This window comes from Spodoptera frugiperda, chromosome 31, assembly GCF_023101765.2.
Source record: "Spodoptera frugiperda isolate SF20-4 chromosome 31, AGI-APGP_CSIRO_Sfru_2.0, whole genome shotgun sequence".
NCBI classification, from domain to species: Eukaryota; Metazoa; Arthropoda; class Insecta; order Lepidoptera; family Noctuidae; genus Spodoptera; species Spodoptera frugiperda.
This window is the reverse complement of record NC_064242.1, coordinates 6,043,697-6,057,193: the sequence shown is the minus strand read 5'-3', so window position 1 is coordinate 6,057,193 and position 13,497 is coordinate 6,043,697. Positions and strand designations below refer to the sequence as shown.

Here is a 13,497-nt window from a genome sequence, read left to right as displayed (position 1 = left end):
GGTAGGTACCTATGAACTTCAGTAAGTTCCTCCTTACAGGCTAATTAATACCTCCTATATACTATTTAACTAGGCCAACATGAGTGATTATGTAGATACAACAAATTAGTACCTAGTAAGTAGACAACGTATTTCAACAGAACGCATAAGTATTTTATGGAATAAGTTAGGCAATGTACAGACCGATCACCTAATGGTAAGTAATCGCGCCCCCCATGGATATCCGCAACTCTAAAGGAGTTGTAAGTGCGTTGCCGGCATTTTAGGGCCATTTTATTTTTATTTAAAATTCCACACAAGCGAAGCTGCTGGCGGTAAGCTAGAGTAAGTGGTAACCTTAATAAAAGCATTAGTTTGCAATACGAGAAATATCCGGGCTTATTCAATATTGAAACACCTGTAATACTCGGATCGCATGCCGTGCATAAGACACGCGAATGCGTCATTTTATGTTTTTGCTATGCACTTTACAGTTATTTTCAGACAGCGGGCAGTTTTATGGTGTAACTTCCTATTACTTTATTGTTTAACGTAGTGAGATATTGAATTCTGTAATAATAAAATCATCGTTATTACATAACATAAAATAGATTCTCCTTAGTCGATATTTCGAGTAGGTACGTAGGTACATGGGTACTTCTAATAAACATACCGCACCTGCACGATGGGGTCAATGGGTCTACCTGGGCGCTTACTTTTGAAACCAATCCCAATGTTAATGTAATTTCAATCCAATAAAATCTCAGTAATTTTTTAATGTAAAATCTATGCAACCCCAAACGTAGCTGTTAAAATAGCATTTAGAGTACCTACGGAATATGAAACCTTTTTTTTTTGACGGGGGGAAATCCTTGGACTTCCTCCGCCCGAGGAAAGGCGGAGGGGTATGCCGGACTCTTACCGGCTAAATTCCCCTGTCTACTCAGCACGTGATCGTGGGGGGCGCGAGAGTCCAGATTTTCCGCAGCCCCACATCACATGCCGGCCAGGTCCGTCCTGACCTCATCTCTTAAATGTTTTTTTTAATTGAATATTTAAAAATGTAAATATCAAGTAAAATAAATAAATAAATGAAAAATAAATCATCGTTATTACATAACATAAAATCGATTCTCCTTAGTTGGTATTTCAAGTAGGTAACTAAGTAGGTATACTTCTGATATACATACGGCACCTGCACGACAGGATCAATGGGTCTACTAGTCAATGGTATAAAGTCCCGTTGCCACCAATAGGAAGATACTGATAGCAACCGTGAACAGTTTTAATGGAGCAAGAATCTTACACGCCTTTGCCTTTCCCACTGTTGTCAAAACTCTTGATAGGTACCTACCTAGCTACTAGCTGGGTACTTACTTACCTATTTAAAACTGTAAAATTCAAATCACTTTCCTTGCCTTGAAATTAGAACAAGACATTGGACATTGGTCTTAGTTAACAAAATCTAATGCTTACTTCGCAAATCAGTATTTAAACTGAATGGTGAACATAAAATCCTTGGATTAGTTTGGCTAATGGCTTTGCAAGTAATCTTTTATAGTGCTAACAGCATTATCAACGGAATCAATTGCGCAGGTCACGTTATAATTGGGTTAGTTTCTTGTGAAGTGTTATAAATGTATTGCTTACACCTTGTTCCGATTTACTGAGTCGTATTCATACAAAATTAAATTGGTTTCAAGTATTTAGTCAGAACTATAAAAGCTTCTAGGAAGGCGAAGGAGGACCTTTGCTGATCATGGCTGAAATCTAAATCAAAATCAAAATAGCTTCTGCCCACAACTTTGCCTGCGTTCTCGTGTGATAATAAGTAGCCTATGTCCAGACCATAATCCACCCCTGTTCCAAATTTCATTCCTATCCTTTCAGCCGTTATCCGGAGCTGCGAACTACCTAGCGGGTTTACCGAGGCTCCGACTCGAAAAGCAAGAGAAGGAACGGGGTGGTTTTTAATCAGTAAGAGTCTGACACTCTCGCCTCACCCAAGGGGAAAAGAAGTCATTGGATGATTTTCGTCCCTCAAAAATAATAATAAAAAAAATCCTTTCAGCCGTTATGACCTGATTGAGTAACAAACAAACTTCCTAACTTACGCATTTATAATATTAGTAAGATAATGGCAATCTTCAAGACTAACGGTCAATCCTTATAAATGTCGGTAGTTTCACTACTCGAACCTGGAAGTATAGTTGAAAATAATGTATTGGAGACTCCGTTGCCATTAAAAAAAAAGTAATAGGTACCTAATTTAATTTCAACTGTCGCAACATAACCTGATATCTGTTCTACCCCACTACAGGTACAATAAATAAAACAGGTGGTTTTACAGAGTATTTGAACTTTAATACCTCACAATAATACTTAAATTACAAAAGCCATAAATGATTAATGTAAAAGGTATTATAACGAGACAAATTTAGTGTACATTGAGATCCTCATTATAATAGGTCATTGACTGAACGCTTCAATACCTACGTAAACTCGAAGCACATTCATGTACCGCCACCTCTGCTTGGCGGCATATCAAGTTACATCTTTTTTTTTATAAAACCCTGAAGCAAAAGTCAACTATTAATTGTTACACAGCATAGTATGCGCTACCTTAATTTAAAAGGTTTTAAAACAGCAAGGACTTTTCTTACGAAGGTATAAGTAGATAGGTACAGTGGCTAGTAGATCAAGCTGTCAATTTTTTCATAGGACTTTCGACTTTATATGAACACAATAAAGTAGGTAAATGTAATAAAGAAAGATAGAAAAGAGTAGGTTGACTTGCTGGTCACTGTAATTGTAATTGAATGTAGAAGATAGGGACTTTGAAGATCCTTACCCCAGCAGGCAGATGGGCCTTTTGGGATACCAAGAGGCCCCAGAGCAGGTACTCTTACTTATGTATGTACTTAGCTAAGTTATTTACTATGCAGGTTGGAACCTAATAACTTGACTAACCATCAACTTATGGCACACAATTACAGCATGGAATACTTCACTGGACTCAGAATTCTTAATTCATTATGTTAGTATTGTATGCAGTTGTGTTGATGTGTTAAATAATTTTAAATACAAAATAGATGCTTTAATATATTTTATTTAAAAGTCCTTACTGTTTTCAATATGACACATAGTAAAAAGTACATAAGTATGGTAGGTACACATTCTAATACCATAAAATACAAACGAAAATTGACATGAATCTATCACAAACTATAATGATGGGGAAAAACTTAAAAATTTAAGCCATACACTGTTGGTATTAAATAATTAAAATAAATAATCAATCACTTAAAAATATATCTGTAACTTTTATTAGATTATGGTATTGAGAACCTGCATCACCCAGTGGTTCAATGCTGACATTGTATCAGCATTGAACTACTGTACCCTTAGGTGTACCCTTAGGTTATACACGTCACAAACTTATTTTAATTTAAACTCATTGAGAGATTTGCTCCCTAAATGATGCTTGTGATGTGTAGGGTTGTGTAGCTACCAAAAATTGACAAACGAATAAGTTTCACAGTCGTAACCTGCAACTGTGTGCGTACATTGATCGTTACTGTTAAATTTCAACTGGTGTGGCGCTAGTGTGGCTAAGGCCCCATTCAACCTAGGCGTATAGGTTTCCAAATAACTATAAGTTCGTTTAAAATATTCTTTCTAGCTTTCAGGATGTAATAAGTCTTGCTTTATATGCCACCATTTCACTATAGGTATATTTCAGTATTTTAACATACATATCTTAATAGCTTATAAATAAGAATATATTTATATGTACTGCATGACTTTCTAGTACATATTTCAATAAACAAAAAATACTCCTGAAATCAAAAGCAATTCCATGTAAAACTTGTGTTTATTATATTATGTTAAGGTAATGTTCTTATCATTATATCGCTTTTGAATGGTACCTTTTTTAAATAAAAATAAATAAATACTAGTATGTCATATAATACTCAAATGCCTTTTCAATACTCAAAAATTAAAACCAAAACATTATAATATTATTAATAACACAGTATTTTATATCAACTTCATTTTATATTAAACTAATGACTTGAAAATTCAAGCAATTTCATATCACAATCTCTTGAATTTGACTATATTGCTTTACTTACAATAACAATAAAAACTAAATGAGCAGCCATAACCACAAAACATGATAGTCTATGAATAACCAACTAATAACTAAATAACATGTTTTACAAATAATACATTTGTACTCAAGGTTTTGGTTACAAAACTGCATCACCATTATCACAAACAGTTTAAAATAACGGATAATAATAAAGGAATGGAAATTAACAAAACTAAACCTAAAATTTGTAATGACACATTCTCGAAACCAAATGTAATTGCTTCTTGATTTTCATAGAATAATGAAGGGTCCGCAAATAAACACTGGCAGGCAATTTAAGCTGGGATTACACTTACGTATGTGGACAAAAACCATAAATAAATACAGCATTAATTTATTTCCACATTTTAACTCAAACAGTTCATTTTGAAATAAATAGGAAATGTAAGTAGTTAAAGTCTCTGGCACAACCATGGACAGATTTATTGTAATCTCATTTATTTTATAGTTACATACCATTATTTAGTTTTAATCATATCTCATGTGAAAGTAAATTAAGGTAAGAATATAAAAAGTAATTTTAGTTGAAATTTAAAATGATAAATAATGTGAAAATAAGGTACACAATGTACAAACTTACCCATGAAAAATCTGGCCATGGTTCATACCAGGCATTATTATATAGAAGTATAAAATTACCATGAAATCCATGGGGGCTGGTTCATCTTACCAATTGGCACATGGGTCAAATTTATTGGCAGATTGACAATGGCATAGTCTTTTTTTAATTTTCTTAATGTGCGAAGTATAGTGGTACCACTTCGACCCAGGAGATAAGCTGCTGGTATATTCACATCTTGGTCCATCCTGGAAATATATGTTTTGTTCCTATTATTCATTTATTTATCAAAATGGTCTCAATTCACTGTTAGTGTAAAAAATGTCTTAATAGTTACTTTTCTCTTTGTACAGTCAGGTAAAGTATTTTGCACATAGGTAAGAAAATAAAAATGTAATTAAAAAATTGACATTTACTTTTTCTATTGGGCCTTCAACCACAAATCTGTGGCAAGCAACATTCAAGATCAATGATCAAATCTAAAGGTGATGTCACAAGTCCTAACTCAGGATCAGGAAAATAACATGGATAGAAAACATCAACATACAACAGTTGGACAGTTAGACAGTAGCCCACAAGGCACCTGTAGGAGGCTCATTTAAACTCCAGGGTTACAGGGAAAGTTGACATGTATGGTGTTCTTTAAAAAGAAATGTATAGAAAACAACTTACTTATCATCTACCATCTCAATAAGATGGTCCAGAGAGTCATCCCATTTGTCTACTGACTCTGTAATTATAATGGCTCTGGCTCCAGCCTGCTGTGCTTTTGCCGTTTTGAAGACAAATGAACATCCCCTGAAAATGTACAAGAACCAGATTAATAATTTATTTTGCCTTTTCAGCACAGCAACATTGCATAAATGGACTGCACACCACCAGTTCATATAATATGTATAGTTTTGCCAGTTTTTCTTAATAAAATTTCTAACTATTATTAGTCTCTGTTTCAAGAGATTTCATGGACTGCATGGTTGGGACGATGGCTGGGCAACCAACTGCCCCGCAATGTGTAGCAGGTTCGATTCGAACAATGTTTTGTGGGATCCATTAATTTTATTGTTGTTCCGGTTCTGGATGTCATGTGTTTGTGAACTTTTTTAAAGACAAAAACAAACTTGATAATCTTAAATTAAAACTGCAATATGAGTGTGACCCATCCTTGAACTTATGAGATAATAGTACAATGTATAACAATGTCAAAATCACTTGATGTATCACTGGCATGCAGGATCCTGCCCTGCCCCCCACATCCCTTAAATTTGCTCAGCACATCTGTGGCTAAAGAGTATATAGCAAAATATACCAATATATTATGTATTAACAGAAAATATAGCAATAATCAGTATATTTCTTGTCAATGTCAAGCGTCAAGTTAAAGTGACTGTATTTTAACCTGTGGTGTGTTGGAACGCAGACGCTATGCGAGACACAATGTAATTTCTATGGTGTCCCATATACCGGCAGACAAAAGGTTAATAATAAAATGAAGCTTACCCTCTTTCTGAGAGCGCGATTTGACCGACAATGTCATCTTGATTCGTTAGGTCAACACAACTATGCAGTGGATTTGTTGGAACCAACCGTGCATCTTGAAACTGTATACTCTCATTCTGTAAACATATAACAACAATTCCAATATAATAAACTGCTACTCTAAAAGCTTTGTTACACAAATATGAATAATAAATACTTACAAAAGGCGTACCAAAATCTTTCGCCGGTCTAATTCGATATGAATACCTAAGTTCCGGAGGATCTAGTATTTCGAAAAATACGTCTCCATAAATAATGTCTGCTGTAGAAACGCCGTCATGGAAGTGTAAATCATTTGCTGTAACAATTACCAAAATAATTAATAGTAAAAGCCTGTAAACTTGATAACGCATTCAATAACCATTAAATTATTGACAAATTTACCACCAGGTGACACGACACTTATAAATATAGTAAGTAGTATACTAGAATATAAAGGCAGTAATCGTTTTATTGAATTAAGTTTCATTTTAAATCGCATATCAATTCTTTTACAGTTAAATCACCAATCCTTATTGCAATAAATCGCTATCGTTTGATAGCAATATTGACATTATCGAATCGGCGTCAACTGACAATGACAGAAACCTTTATTTGACTTTGACATTTAACAAGTTTCCAACTTCTCAGTTGCCATTTAAGAAGAAAAAAAAACTTTCCAACGATTAAAGGTGCTGTTATTGTGTTACTCATAAAACAATATTTCTTTGTATTGTTTAACCCTTGAACAGCAGTCGATTCAAATGTATTTCCAATTAAAATACTATTATAATATTTCATTTAAAAAAAATCTGATATTATCAATGCGATTGGAAGAACCGGTTAAGTACGTTCACAGTTACTTATCACGTGTTTTATCATAGTAAGGGTGCTCCACCAGTGATGTGCTATGCTACGTTGCTATGAATGCTTTTAGCTTCCACCAATCATATTCATAGCTTAGCACTGGTAGAAATGTAGAATTGAACTTAGCTATGCTATGTCTTTTATATGGTAAATTATGTGCCTTAGATGCGTGCTATGGATGGCTTCCCTACTATCGATACATCGCATACTAGGAGCCGCGCATCTTCCTCGTGTAGCTACTTTGCAGCGGCACATCTTCAAATCACATCTTATTTGCACCACTACAAAGCTTAGTATCGATGGAAACGGCCACACAATTTCGCAGCTTACCTATTACATCTTCCTAGCATATCTGTATAACTAACTGGTAGAAAGGCAACCTTAAGAACTTATCTAGAATAAAAATTATATAAAAGCCAAGTTATGTGTGAAATAAACCACTGTGAAATAATATACTTATTACCCCATTCCTTTTTATTTTCTCCTGCGATATGCAGAGATATACATGTATAATGTAACTAAATCCCAATGTTTTTGTAATTATCTCATGAGACCCATCATGTTGTATGTAACAGAGAATGCACTGGATTAAAATTTTTGTTAATGTATTTAATTATATAACAAAGAGGTTTAAGAGACCACAACAGCCAGTTCCACCACTGAGATCACAGTTGGGAACATGGGCTAGGAGTGCAAAGGATAAAGCTGAACTCTTTGCCCAACATCTTTTCCAAGTATTTAAACCAAATGTATCTACAATGGGCAACTTTGATCATGAGGTTAACTCCTTTCTATCAAGTGACCAACAACTATCTTTGCCAATCAAGTTGGTAACACCAAAAGAGCTGTGGAAATACATAAGATCACTAGGTAACAAAAAAGCCCCTGGTTTCGACCTGATTACTGGTGAAGTTCTGAAAAGATTAACTAAAAAACCTATTGTATTCCTGACCATGCTTTTCAACGCTATAATGAGAGTACACTACTATCCCAAGCTGTGGAGAATTTCTCAGATATGTATGTTACCCAAACCGGGAAAGGTGCCTACTGAACCCAGCTCATATAGACCCATTAGCCTACTTCCAGCAATATCTAAGCTCTTCGAGAAAGTATTTCTAAGTAGACTTAAACCAATACTCGAAGAAAATGCTATAATTCCTAACCATCAGTTTGGATTCCGGGAGCAACACTCCACAATTGAACAGGTACACCGTGTGGTCAACAAGATAAGACAATCCTTAGAACAGAAACAATACTGTGCTGCAGTCTTCCTTGATATACAGCAGGCATTTGATCGAGTCTGGCATGACGGACTTTTGTATAAGCTAAAATCTGTACTACCAAACTCCTACTATATGTTATTAAAATCATACCTACTATCTAGAAAATTCCAAGTCAAAGGTCAATGGGCAAATTGTATGGGAAAAAAACCCACGGCGGACAGAAATGAAATTATCAGGATATATGAATAAAATGTGTCTAGTTTATCATGGTAAAGGTCGCTTTCTTGTGGGATGTGGGAGAATGGAGAAAAATAAACTTATACATAATTATTTATTCGGGGTGATCAATATCCTTAACATAATTCGCATAGAGCTGAAAATTGACATAGACGTTAGGTACATCATTATAAACAAAATGTCAAAAATCCCCATCTATCCCACTTTAGGTAAAAAAAATATTCAAGGTCAAAAGGTCAAAATTATGTTTTTTTCTATTTTTCTCGAAAACGGTAAGTTTTATCGTACAAATATGTTCGACGGAGTTGTAGATCATACAATTTTCTACAAAAATGGTTCATCACTTTTACTCTTACGACTTTTCATTCGTGAGATATCACGGTTTTAATTAAATAAATCACAGTTTACATAATACTCGCTACTCCCGCACGATTGTACCTGCTGCACGGCTCCTATTGATTGTAGTCAATAAATGGACTATTTAACACAAAAATAATAATTCGATTCAGGTCAATAGTTCTTGAGATTAGCGTGTTCAAACAAACTCTTCAGCTTTAAATATTAGTACTACCCCCGCACAGTTTCACCTGCTACTCGACTCCTATTAATTGTAGCGAGACAAACAAACTATTCAGCTTAAAATAATAGTGATACTCCCGCTCGGTCTTATCCGCTGCTCGGCCACTGTTGATCGACGCGTAACATTTTATAGCCTAAAAACCTTCCTCGATAAGTGAACTATTTAAAGAATAAAAAAACAATTCGCAGTAGTAGTTGTTCTGAAGATTAGGAGATTCAAACTAACTCTTTAGTTTTTTTTTGTAACTTTTGTGAGACATACTAAATTAATTATTATGTTATCGGCTTACTCACGTAATTGTTTGACGAGGAACTCGACTAGTTTCAAGCAGCGCTACAGTACATACAGCGCTACCAGTAGCAGCGCGACAATCGCCGAGGAATGCTGCTCATGAATATGAGCCTCTAGCATGGCTTAAAAAAGTAGAGTTCCTCGTCAAACAATTACGTGAGTAAGCCGATAACATAATAATTAACTCTTTAGTCTTAAATATCAGTACCACTCCCGCGCGGTTTTACTCGTTGCTCGGCTCCTAGTTATCATAGCGTGATGTTTTATAGCCAACACAATATAATAATGGTCTATAAGAACTGAGCAGAGCAATTGAAACAGCGTCGGAATACTTATTAAGCTAATGTATAAGCTAAAGAGTTTGTTTCTTTGAACGCACAAATCTCCAAAACTACAAGAGCAAATCGAATTACTCCTTTTGTGTTTGATAGTCCATTTATTGAGGAAGATTATAATTTATGAAACATTACGTTACGCTTAATAGTAGGCGAGCATCGATGGAAACTGCGCAGAAGTAGTACAAATATTTTAAGCTGAAGAATTTGTTAGAACACGCTAATCTCCAGAACTAGTAGTCCGAATCGTCATTTTTTTACAATTGGTTAGTCCATTTATCGACTTATGCTTATCCTATTAAACATAATGCTACGTACAATTATTAGGAGCCGAGCAGAAGGTAAAACCGTGCGAATATTATTTAAAATGTGATTTATTTTATTAAAACCGCGATATCTCACAAATGGAAAGTAAAAGAGATGAACTATTTTTGTAGAAAATTGTATGATCTACCACTCTGTTGAATATATTTGTACGATAAAACTTACCGTTTTCGAGAAAAATGGAAAAAACCGTAACTTTGACCTTTTGATCTTGAATATTTCTTTTAGTAAAAGTCAAATCGATGGGGATTTTTGACATTTTGTTTATAATCAAGTAGTTAACATCTATGCCAATTTTCAGCTTCTTTAAGCGATTTAAGAATTATGTCAAGGTTGCGACTTAATTTCGTCTACTTTTGGCTCTAACTTTTTTTTCCCATGGATTTAAAAAAAAATAACTATACCAAATGTTAAGTAAATTTATACTCTTTCATTTGATATCATTTTCATTCGTGTCCGCGACCGGGTCGGATTCCGCCCAATGACCTTTGAAGATGAAGTCTCTCGATTGTACGACATAGAGGCTTCTGTTCCACAAGGTTCCGTGCTTGGTCCTGTCCTATATTCAATATATACCGCTGATCTTCCAATCAGTGACTATGTAGTAACAGCAACATATGCAGATGATACTGCATGCCTGACAAGCCATGATGATCCTGCTATAGCAGCAAAAACCCTACAAACTCACTTGTATAAAATGGAAGAGTGGCTGGAAAAATGGAGAATCAAGCCGAGTGTGACTAAATCCCTGCAAATTACCTTTACACTTCGAAGAGGAGATTGCCCAACTGTTACACTTAGAGGTGAGCATCTACCTCAGGAAAAATGTGTTAGATATCTTGGGCTCCATCTAGATCGAAGGCTAACGTGGGCAAGTCATATAAAATCGAAAAGGAAAGAAGCAGATCTTAACTTCAAAAGACTGTATTGGTTAATTGGGCGACAGTCATCACTAAGTCTGAGCAACAAACTATTAGTTTATAAAAGTATTATAAAACCCATATGGTCATATGGCATTCAGCTCTGGGGATCTGCCAGCAACTCAAACCTGGAAATCCTTCAAAGATTCCAAAATAATATCCTACGAACAATATCAAATGCACCATGGTTCACCAAAAATGTGGAATTACATGAATACCTAAATGTGTCAACCATTAAGGAAGAAGTTAATAAATACGCTGAAAAATACAAAGAAAGGCTTCAGAAGCATACAAACAAACTTGCCAAGGATCTTATTGACGATAAAAACGATATCAAGAGGCTTAAACGCTGGCAAATATTGCAACTTGATACGAGACACTAACTCGAGGGTGACTACTCTGAGGATGTGAAGGGGGTACTTGCTGAAATACCTCCTGAAACACAAAACAAAGATATACCATCTGATTATGGCTAATTAGCTGATGGCAGATTCAAGGATAAAAAAAAAAAAAAAAAATATATTTAATTAGTAAATATCAACATATTTTTACCCTGTTCTTTACACCACTAGACAAATCGGCAAAGCACTTTCACTTTTTGAAGGAATGCAATGCACCGATATCGATAATGATTTATGACTTAGTCTTAGTACGATTAATATTGAACAAAAATAGGCTCATGGTCTACTGTATGATTTTTATTTATAGTAGGTACTAGTACATACGCTGGTGTTTTGTAGGAGTAACATTCTAATTTGTAAAATTGTAATTAATGTGACACAAGAGTCGTGAGAAATACATTTATCATAATATCTTGTGTCAGTTTATTATTTATTAAACTTGGCTGTCAATAACAGTTATTTCCAATTAGTAAGAAGGGGTTAATCTCAAAGACATTATACCTGAAGTATATAGACTTTGGTTAATCTACATAATATTATAAAAACTAGACTAGGATGACGTGTTCTTAAACAGTTTAGATTTGTTTATGGTAGGGAATTACCAAAATCACTATCTTGTTGGAACGGAATTCCTCCTAAGTATGAAAAAAAGTAACAAGTTAAAGTATTATATTAGTTACAATACCACTTATTTTATACCAAAATGCAATTCAAATACAAACACAATAATAATTCTTAATAACTTTAGAAATATCACGATATAAAAAAGAAATATGTAAGGAAACATTATATCGTAAAACGAAACGTTGTACGTCAATTAGTTGTGATTCCATACTAATAACATTTCCATTTATTTTAGGAAACTTAAAAAAGTAATACCCTATAAGGTATTCGTAGCCTTTTTACATTTTAAAATTCGTGATATTCAGCAACCTTGATTTCTATTAGCAGGTAATACCCAAATTGCTAAAATACCCAAAATAAAAAATCATCTGAATTTTTACTTAAAAAAGTGATATTAATATGTTTAATTATGTTCATTGTTCGCTTTTAGTGATAAGACCGCCCATTGTATACCTTGTATATTCTTTGTGTTTTTATTATATACAATAAAGAGAAAATCTAATCTAATTGTGCGAACCTTTCTTAGTGAAAGCAAAATAAATCAAGAATTAATTGGGGGAATTTCATCTGCAAGTATGGTATCACTGAGAATGTCAAGTGAATTTTCAATAAAAACAAAAGGTGAAGTTTACAGGGTACCTATTCATTTATTATGTTCTCGCTACAGTGAGTGGAATAGACGTGTCGGTTTAAGTGCATTTTAAAGTATTATTAGCATTTCTTGCATCATCTACTTTAAAAGACTAAACAGGTACTCGTCGTAAGTTACATTATTGTATTCCAAAATTTACCGGTACTGTTTATAACGCCAAATTTCTATAAAAAGGACACAAATGACTTTCTTTATAATTAGTTAACTTCATATTTTTATAATTATTTGTTTTAATCAACATTAGTCTGTTTATTTTTTATGCATGTCTCGTAAAATCGTTTGTTTACTACTGAATTGTTTTCTAATTTAGTTTACTTATTGTAGTATTTGATAAACAAAGACTTATTAGATATCTAAGCTCAGGTTAATTTATGCTCAATCACTATCACTAAATTATTTTCTGTATTAATGACAACAATAACAGAAAATGTTATTCAATACTTTTTTAAATATGCCAGAAAAGTTCTATATCTTATGATATTCTTACAGATTTATAGAAGATGGAAGTGGACGAGTATACAGAGGCTGGAGACCAGCTAAAGGCAAGGCCTTACCAAGCCCAACTTGAAGAAATTGCCGATAAACATAATACTATCATTTACTTACCAACAGGTTTGTCAAATCATATTCATAAAACTGTAATAATGTCTATTAATTACTTGCTCGAATATTTGTTATTTATTTACAAAATTGGGTAAAACAGTATGAATATTTCAATGATATACAGCTTGGTTTTCAATATTAAATAATGTTAAAAATATATTTGGCCTCTAGTAATTTGTATAAAGATCTCTCTTTTGCAAAACATCTGATTTTAGTCTTGGAAAATTAATT

The 13,497-nt window shown here is 33.9% G+C and overlaps 2 protein-coding genes across 5 annotated transcripts in view; one reads left to right on the top strand and one right to left on the bottom strand.

Moving 5' to 3' along the window:
• Nucleotides 1-2,321: 2,321 nt before the first annotated feature.
• Nucleotides 2,322-6,805, bottom strand: LOC118276406 (PRADC1-like protein). 3 transcript variants are annotated; one of them, XR_007707499.1, is made up of 6 exons: nt 6,615-6,805; nt 6,392-6,528; nt 6,192-6,307; nt 5,367-5,492; nt 4,716-4,942; nt 2,322-2,552 (listed from the first exon to the last, which is right to left on the bottom strand). XR_007707499.1 is itself a non-coding variant. In XM_035594703.2 (6 exons), exons 1-6 carry the CDS (start codon nt 6,709-6,711, stop codon nt 2,543-2,545), a joined length of 654 nt encoding a protein of 217 aa, XP_035450596.2. In that variant the 5' UTR covers nt 6,712-6,805; the 3' UTR covers nt 2,322-2,542. The 3 variants fall into 3 exon arrangements, 2 of the variants coding, with proteins under 2 accessions (XP_035450596.2, XP_035450597.2); XM_035594703.2 differs by having other exon boundaries at nt 4,775-4,942; XM_035594704.2 differs by having other exon boundaries at nt 2,322-4,942.
• Nucleotides 6,806-12,599: 5,794 nt separating this feature from the next.
• LOC118276055 (endoribonuclease Dicer) overlaps nt 12,600-13,497 on the top strand; it is a 48,932-nt gene continuing 48,034 nt past the window's right edge. Inside the window, exons 1-2 of one of the 2 annotated variants that reach the window (XM_035594188.2) lie at nt 12,600-12,762; nt 13,153-13,275. In XM_035594188.2, coding sequence (XP_035450081.2) covers nt 13,164-13,275 — 112 coding nt within the window. In that variant the 5' untranslated portion in view covers nt 12,600-12,762; nt 13,153-13,163. Of the gene's footprint in view, nt 12,772-13,152; nt 13,276-13,497 lie in introns of both variants that reach the window. The other variant, XM_035594189.2, reaches the window with a different exon arrangement.